Source organism: Protobothrops mucrosquamatus, unplaced genomic scaffold (assembly GCF_001527695.2).
Source record: "Protobothrops mucrosquamatus isolate PMUCROS unplaced genomic scaffold, P.Mucros_1.0 scaffold3082, whole genome shotgun sequence".
Lineage (NCBI taxonomy): Eukaryota > Metazoa > Chordata > Lepidosauria > Squamata > Viperidae > Protobothrops > Protobothrops mucrosquamatus.
Window position 1 is genome coordinate 97,473 of NW_015389092.1, and position 9,003 is coordinate 106,475.

Below are 9,003 nucleotides of genomic sequence, written 5' to 3' on the forward strand. Positions count from 1 at the left end.
TTAAATAGTTCCGCTTTCTCCCTGTTGCTTGTCACCTTCTTGCCACTTTCACCCATTAACGGACCAATCATTTCCTTCACTTTTTTCTTGTTTTTTACATGTTGAAAGAAGCTTTTTTTGTTATTTTTGACTTTGGTCGCAAGCCTTAGTTCATTTTGAGCCTTGGCTTTCCTCACTTCATCTTTGCAGGCTCGGGCTAACTTGCATGCCTTAGAAACCATCTGGATTGGAAATTGAATTTCATCTGAGGACAGTTGTCTAGCTAAGGCCGACATGTAGCCTGGAATAAACCTTCTTCTTTGTCAGAAAGGAACTGAATCCATCGCGCCCTGAGACAAGCTCTTTGTTTTGCCTACAGCAGTGGTTCTCAACCTGTGTGTCGGGACCCCATTTGGGGTCGATCGACCATTTCACGGGGGTCGCCAAGCAAGGCTGTCCGCCATTTTTTTTGTCCACCATTTTTTTTGTCCGCCATTTTTTTCCCCTTTTTCGGCGGGTGCCTTACCTCCCTTGGGCTGGGCCAGCTGATGGTCGGCCTGCTCCGTCTCTGCCGCTTGCCAGCTACGCCTCGGCCGGCGCAGGGGGCGGAACCATGCATGTGCGGCGCTCCCGGGCAGGGAAAGTCCTCGACTTACGACCGGTTGGGTAGTCCTCGACTTACGGCCGGTTTAGTCCTCGACTTACGGCCGGTTTAGTCCTCGACTTACGACTGGTTTAGTCCTCGACTTACGACCGGTTGGGGTCGCGGCATTAAAAAGGTTGAGAACCACTGGCCTACAGGAAGGGCTGCCCACACCTTGGTTCATAGTGTGTGTGTGTGGAACCTTGTGCAACTTCCTTAGCTTAGCTCCTAGTGCAGTCACTTGTAGGTTGAGCAAGTGACATCACATGCTTCACTTTAGAAGCTATATAGGCCATTTGCACGATAATATGACTGACACAAATTATGGCATTTGTACAATGACATCATGAAGTGAGTCACCTCACTGCAGCATCTACTGGACATCTATGAGTCCAGGTGATGGTTTTGGTTGTGGCAGGGTTCACATAACACATAAATAGGCTGAAATCAATTTGTTGTGCAAACTCAGTAGGGTAACTTTGTGACCCAGTGGTTGGACATATACTATCTACAAAATTTGGTTAGGGAATTAACCTATTTTCTGAGTTTGCATAGTATACTAATCTATAAATTAACTAAATGGATTGGGTTTTTCACAGCATGCTAAATGTGAAGAAACAATTTAAGATTAAAATTTACCCAAGCTTAGTATATTGTGTCTATATGCTATCATTTTTGTTTAACCCGGTTAAGTTATGCTAGCCCAGAAAATTGGATTAATTCAGAAAACTGTGGTTTACTTAGTCACGTACAAATAAGAGTTATTTGTTTGCCCAGAATTTCAGGCATTGGATGGAGTACAGTGTTATTCTTACTATTCATATTCAGTTCTGAGCATTGCCTTCAACATGCTTAGAGCACGTACTTGGGCAGAGCTGCTGCAGGTATTTCCCAAGGCACATAATTCAGTTTCATGTTGCCATCAGGACAATTTTTACCCAATGCAAATGCAGCTGAATCTTTTTAAGAAGGGCTAGTCTAGCAACTGTCTGTGCAACTTTAGCCACTGTGTCTTAATCTGACTCTGCTTCAAAAGCTGCACTAAAATTTGCTAAATGTTGTACTATATTTTCCCCACAAAACTCACAATGTGGATGTATTTTATTCTAAAACATGCATTATTCTCTTTCCTATATCTTTATTAGTTTGGAAAGTACAAAGTAATACTAAGCTTGGTCTGCTCATAGGGCAGAAGTATAAGCTTTTGTATGAGTATAAGTTTTTGGAGGGATGTAAGGGATATAGGCCACATAATCGGGAAGGTTTTAATGTGTTTGAGCAACTTAGTGGGACTAAGCTAACATACAACCGACAATCTTTGCTGGTATGGTGAGTTTTTAGCTGTTTCGGAACTGTTGGTGAGACTGTTAAAAGTCATTTGTGCTGTTTGAAACTGTTCTGCTGGCAGCAAGATCTGACTGCTGGCCCAGCGACGGATTCTTTTGCAAATCAGGGCTGTTTCCAAAGGAGGCAGAGGAGGAGAGGTCCCGGGGCTTATGGAACGAAGGCAGGCCCAGAGGAAGGGAGAGAGGCTTTTGGAGGAGTTGGAGGTGGTGGAAGCGTGCTCCAGGGGTGAAAAGGAGCCAGGGCCCTTTAAGGAAAAGGTGGAAGAGACAGGATCAGATAAAGCAGGGGTCTTCAAACTTGGCCCTTTTATGACTTGTGGACTTCAACTCCCAGAATTCCTCAACCAGTGTGCCTGGCTGAGGAATTCTGGGAGTTGAAGTCCACAAGTCACACAAGGGCCAAGTTTGAAGACCGCTGAGATAAAGGAAAGGAGGTGAGGTTGTCATGCAGGAATACATGCTAATTTGAGGGCTAATCCACATGGAGCTCCATTTCCATCTGTCCTATTTGCCATCGTTCGCTCCTTAGAGACTAAAATGGACGTACTGAAACTTGAGCTGGCCACGAACAGGGAGTGTATATTGGAGGTGGTGGTCCTTTGAGAGCTGTATGCAATGAAATTTCATTTTGATGTATGCCGATTGGTGTACATTAAAAGTGACAATAAAGTTGTTGTTGTTGTTGTTGTTGTTATTATTATTATTATTATTATTATTATTATTATTATTATTAGTCTTTGATTTACAACTACAATTGAGCCCAGAATTTCTGTTGTTAAGCAGGACAACTGTTTAGAATAGAATAGAATAGAATAGAATAGAATAGAATAGAATAGAATAGAATAGAATAGAATAGAATTCTTTATTGGCCAAGTGTGACTGGACACAAAAGGAATTTGTCTCTTGTGCATAAGCTCTCAGTGTACATATAAGCTACAAGTGATAAATCATGATGATGATGATAAATCATGATCATAATCATCATAAGATACATTCATCAGAAATCATAGTATACAATATTTAGTGATATTCATAGGATACTAAATAAGCAATCAACATCAATTTTGCCCCATTTTACGACTTTTCTTACCGCAGTTGCTAAGTGAATCACTATAGTTGCTAAGTTGGCAACACGGTTATTAAGTATCTCTGGCTTCTCTGTTGACTTTGCTTGTCAGGAGGTCACAAAAGGTGATCACATGACCTTGGGACCCTGCAACCATCATAAATAAAAGCCAGTCGCCACGTGCCCAAATTTTGATCATGTGACCATGGGGATCCTGCAACAGTCATAAGTGTGAAAAACAGTCATAAGGCACTTTTTTCAATGCCATTGTAACTTTGAACAGTCACTAACTAAATGGTTGTAAGTGGAAGATTGCCTGTATCCCCTACGTAAGAACAAAAGCCAGAATAGTGATCCAGATTTATGTAGAGACAGAAAAAGAGCAATCTTTTCTTTGTAGCTCTGGTTTCATAGGTGTCTTTCACATTTCTCATGGTGTCAAGATTCACTCAGTCATGAGTACTGGAAGCACTCAAACGAAATCACAGAAGTTATAATAAATAATGTTTATTGAATTAAAATAGTTACAGAGTCCACCAGGCACCATCATATGACCAGTTTCATCCTATATGGAACCCATCAGAGGTAGCTATCCAAATGTTATTCTTTGGGGTTCAAATCCTCTATCAGGAATTGAACTCCTGGACCCTCATACTTTATATTCAGTGCACTAGCCATGGGAGCTATTCTAGTATTCAGTGGTTATAGGGAAGGATATATAGAAGCTATCTTTGTATGGTATATGTTTATACCATTATAATAGCTTGAAGTAGAATAGAATAGAATAGAATAGAATAGAATAGAATAGAATAGAATAGAATAGAATAGAATAGAGCTGGAAGGGACCTTGGAGGTCTTCTAATCCAGCCCCTTGCTCAAGCAGGAGGTCCTATATCATCTCAAGAATCAATCATCAAAAGCATTTTCAAGATTTGGCATTATTCAAAATGAAACCCAATAAAAACAAAGTTGAAATCATCTTGTATTTTTTTTTCTTTTCCTGTTCTACATAATTCAGGTAGTCCTCAACTTACATCCACAACTGAGCCCAAATTTTCTGTGGCTAAGCGAGACATTTGTTAAGTGAGTTTTCCCCCATTTTACAACCTTTCTTGCCACATTTGTTAAGTGAATCACTGCAGTTGTTAAGTTAGTCACACAGTTGCTAAGTGAATCTGACTCCCCCATATTTTGCTTATCAGGAGGTCACAAAAGGGGATCACATGACCCTGGGACACTGTAATTGTCATAAATATGAGTCAGTTGCCAAGCATCTGACTTTTGATCATGTGACATGGGGATGCTGTGACAGTGTGGAAAATGGTCATAAGTCACTTTTTTCAGTGTTGTAACTTCAAACGGTCAGTAAAGAAACGGTTGTAAGTCAAGGACTCCCTGTAGACTGTCTCTTTCCATTGCAAAGATTAGCCTATATAAATTTGTTCTTTATTTCTGCACTGCTCAATTTTGCTGTTGTCTTGTTTTTCACTGACTGTATGAGAACTAACTCTCACGTGTGCTTCTAGCAGTTTTTTTTCATAATAATAAGATGGTGATATATATCCTAGCTTCAGAACTTGGTATTAATACCATGATTTCTCTTTCAACAAAGATGCTTAAACTAGTCAATAGTAGGGGTTTGTTTATTTATTTATTTATTTTTACATCAAACAATAGTGACTGTTCTATGGCTAAAACTGGAGGTTTTTCTTTTTTTTGTTCCCCAGTTGGTGACAAAGTCCCAGCTGATATTCGCATAATTTCCATCAAATCCACCACTCTGCGTGTGGACCAGTCCATTCTGACAGGTAAGAACTCATACCTAATGTTAGCAATAAATATATTCTGCCCATAAGAGAATGGGGGGGAAAAAGTAAAAAAAAAAGGGAGAAAGAGGGAATAACAACAGAGGCTATGTTTTTAAATCTCAGCCAATCTGAGAAGAACTGGAAAAGAACCTCTATTTTAAACCACTTTGTAAAGAGGAAGGATAGGACTATCTAGAGATCATAGTGTCTATGGAAAAATCTGTGGTTGGGAAAACGTGCCTTGGAAAATCATTGGTGATAGGTAGATTTGGGTATGATTTATGCCAGTATTTTTCAACCTTAGCTAATTAAAGATATGTAGACTTCAACTTCCAGAATTCACTAGCCAGCTTGCTGGCTGAGGAATTCTGGATTAAAGTCCACATAACATAAAGTACCCATGACTCTGTTTTGTATGAAGCAAGTGGTCTGACCCTTTATTTACCCACCCAGGTGAATCTGTCTCTGTGATCAAACATACTGATCCTGTCCCAGATCCCCGGGCTGTAAATCAGGACAAGAAGAACATGCTGTTTTCTGTGAGTATTACTGACAGGGCTGAAGATGTAAAGCCTGCTGATGCATCTTTTTGTCTCTGATTCAAATAGTACATGGCAGGGACACTGATGGGACACTAAATACCATATTCCAATTGTCTTTATTTGGTAATGCAGTGGGATAAAGAATCAGGTGACATGTCTATGGAATTTCTCAGTCATCCAGGTCACGGTTGTCCCAAAAGTGCTTTTTCAAAAGGCAGTTGGACTTTATTTTTTCTCTAAAGATAGTTGGCTTCTCATCCAAGAAGCTTCTTCAGCTCAGAGCACAACTTTCTCCTGTCCTGGCCACTTTTTACAGAAGCACGATTGCGAGTGTTTTAACAAACTGCATCACTGTTTGGTTTGGTGGTAGCAGTGTCTCAGATAGAAGGTCTATACAGAGAGTGATAAGGACAGCTGAGAAGATTATAGGAAGCCTACATCCTGTTATTCAGGATACTGCTTATAAGCTCTATGTGCTTAGAGCACGGAGCATTATTAGAGACCCCACACACTCACTTCACAGTCTGTTTCTGTTGCTCCCCTCTGGGAGGAGGTTTCAAAATATTTATAGCAGAACTACTAGATTCTGTAACAGCTTTGTTCCTTATGCCATCGGTCTTGTAAATTTGCAGGATTCTTTTTTTTCGCCATGTATATGAATACATTCTAACTAGACTGTGATGTTTCTCTGTGTCATATATGTATGGGTGTGTGGGTATATGCAAAATGGTATTTTTTTTGAGAGCTGAATGCAACAAAATTTCATTTCAATGTATGCTGATTAGTGTACATTTAAAGTGACAAAAGATTCTATTCTATTCTATTCTATTCTATTCTATTCTATTCTATTCTATTCTATTCTATTCTATTCTAAAAAGCACTTTTGGGATAATCAGGTGACATCATTTTATTTGCTCTCTCAAGCAACAATGTAAATTGGCTGATATTACATTGCACTTTTCTTTCACCTATAGGTGACTGGGGAGATCAGGTAAAAAAGACAAGCTTGTAAATTCCATAATTTTATGCTTCCTATTAATGACTGTCAGAAAGTGATATAGCCAAAAATGTGAATGCGATTACAAGTCAGATACAACTAGGGAGACCTGGCAAGTGTAAGGTAATCAAATTATTGATGATATGCCATCAACTCAGCGTTGACTCTTAATGACCACACAGAAAGATTTTATCCAGGATGATGTGTCCCCAAGCTGGTCCTTCAGGTCCTCCAATGATTCAGTAATCTCTGCTGTAACTGAGTCTGCTAGTCATCCTTTCTCTTTTTCTGTTCACCTTTGCAAGAGCTAATTCTGCAAGTTAAGGAAATGTGCTGTTATTTGCTTATTTTTGCTTCTACATTAAGAATTTAGCAGTATGTTTGTTGGCATGGGTGATAGGATGGGAGTTTTGTGGTTGCGGTGATCCCTAGCAGACATTTCAGCAATTTCCTAAACAATAGTTCCAACCATTTTTTTGCAGATAGATAATGAACATGCTATAGATGTAGCAGAGGCATGTCCTTTACTGCCACGAGGCCTGGAGATCTTGGATTTTTAAGAAATGAAACAATGTGCTTATGCAAGATTGTACATAGCCATGCTTATAGCCTTCTTTATCTAAAATAACTGTAGTTTCCCCCATCCATTATTATTTATTGAGTGCCACTTTCCTTTGTTGATTTTAATCCGTCTTGTTCCTATTCGCCTTCAAACCCAATCCAGGGTACCAACATTGGTGCCGGCAAGGCTGTTGGTATCGTCATCGCCACAGGCGTGAGCACTGAAATCGGTAAGATCCGCGATGAAATGGCAGCCACAGAGCAAGAGAAGACGCCATTGCAGCAGAAACTGGACGAGTTTGGTGAGCAGCTGTCCAAAGTCATCTCCCTCATCTGCGTGGCTGTCTGGCTCATCAACATCGGGCATTTCAACGACCCCATACACGGCGGCTCCTGGATCCGTGGCGCCATCTACTACTTCAAGATTGCCGTCGCCCTTGCTGTGGCTGCCATCCCAGAAGGTCAGTTGAGATCATTCCAGGTTCCCGTAACCACCTGTCCAGGCTTAATGAGTGCCGGCAAATGTCTTTCTTTTTTGAAATAGCTTTTGCTGTCATTGTATGTTCGTGCTTTCATTTTCTTCTGCACTGAACATATAGTGCACTGAACTCGGAAAAGGATCTGAAGGAATCGGAGTCCTGCCCTTTAGATATTAATCCATACTGTCACAAGGCCTTAAGTTATCCATGAGCAGATTTACACTTTGTGCAAACTCTCTCATTTGTTACATGAATAGTTTGTTGAAAAAAACCTGCTGTAATCTAGTTATACATAATGCTAAGCTATAACCACTGGTTTACAAATTTAGGTGGTTGAATTTATAATATACAGGTGGTCCTCGACTTACAACTGTTCATTTAATGACCATTCAAAGTTACAACAGGACTGATAAAAGTGACTTATGACCATTTTTCACACTTACGACCATTGCAGCATCCCCACAGTCAAGTAACAGAAATGTTGGACTCAATTGTGGTTGTAAGTCAAGGACTACCTGTAATCACATTAAGTCAAAACCAAAAAGTGCTCCAAACATCAGGTCTAAATGTGGCACTGATACTTCCCTTGGTGCTACTATATCCTATGCCTTACCTGATTTTATATAATTTTTTTTACTTAAAAATAGCAAATGGGGAGCTAGCAGGTTGCAAAGCAAAGTGGAAACCTCTAGCATCCTTTTTTTGCCAGGAATGCTCTGGGAATTGCATAGAGCAAAGGGGCATTTTTGAGACAATAAAGAAGGGAGCGAGTACAGCCCAGTGCACGATCTGGAAGGATGCCCACCTGTCTAATACAGAGGTCCCCAACCTTTTGGGCACCGGGGACCGGTTCCGTGGAGAGAGGCTTTTCCGCAGACTGGAGAGTGCGTGGTTTTGTGTGCTGCCTGCATCCCGTGGATGGGCCTTTGCTTGTTTGTGCGGACCGGTTGCTGGCATGCCGCGGCCCGGTACTGTTCCACAGACCGGAGGGTGGGGACCCCTGGTCTAATAGAAAGGCAAAATCAGCTGAGATAGCACAAAGCATCCTAGAGGTGAAAAACTTTATAGAGTTATGGAGAATCATGTCGCGAATTTGCTTTCTGGTACTTTGGTTTGTTCTAACTACTCAGGCCCACCTTGGCAGTCATTTTGGGAGACTGACAGGGAGGAGGGTGTTTCTTAAAATACAAATATGCCTACCTTTTCCCCAAGCTAGATTTCCTGGTGATCTGATTACAGTAATGTATGTCTCAGCCTTTCAACACAGAGAACAGAGTTAAGATCTTTTTCAGTCCTCTTACTACAATGTTGTCACTCAGAGATTTTAGAGACTGTTCAAATCCTAAATATTTCCTGTACTATTGGGCTTTGACACACCATTTCTGTTGTGTCCTGAGCCTGCAAAAGCAGGCTCGGGACGTTGCAAGAGTCCCGGGCATTTGCAAAAGCTGCCCGGGACCAGACTGAGTGGCGCCGGCCTTGCGCACATGCGCAAGGCGGGAAAAGACCGCCTTGTGATTGGTTGGAATTGCCCGGGGATCAGAAGGTATAAATAGAGGCCTGCGTGCCTCTGCTCGGGTTG

General features: G+C 41.1%; 1 protein-coding gene across 1 annotated transcript in view; it reads left to right on the forward strand.

Annotated features, from left to right (window-relative positions):
- Positions 1–9,003, forward strand: part of LOC107297017 (sarcoplasmic/endoplasmic reticulum calcium ATPase 1-like) — a 35,115-nt gene that overhangs the window by 17,011 nt on the left and 9,101 nt on the right. Inside the window, exons 6-9 of the mRNA XM_015826371.1 lie at positions 4,762–4,842; positions 5,296–5,381; positions 7,106–7,403; positions 7,487–7,500. Of these exons, the coding sequence (XP_015681857.1) occupies positions 4,762–4,842; positions 5,296–5,381; positions 7,106–7,403; positions 7,487–7,500 (479 nt within the window). The remainder of the gene's footprint in view (positions 1–4,761; positions 4,843–5,295; positions 5,382–7,105; positions 7,404–7,486; positions 7,501–9,003) is intronic.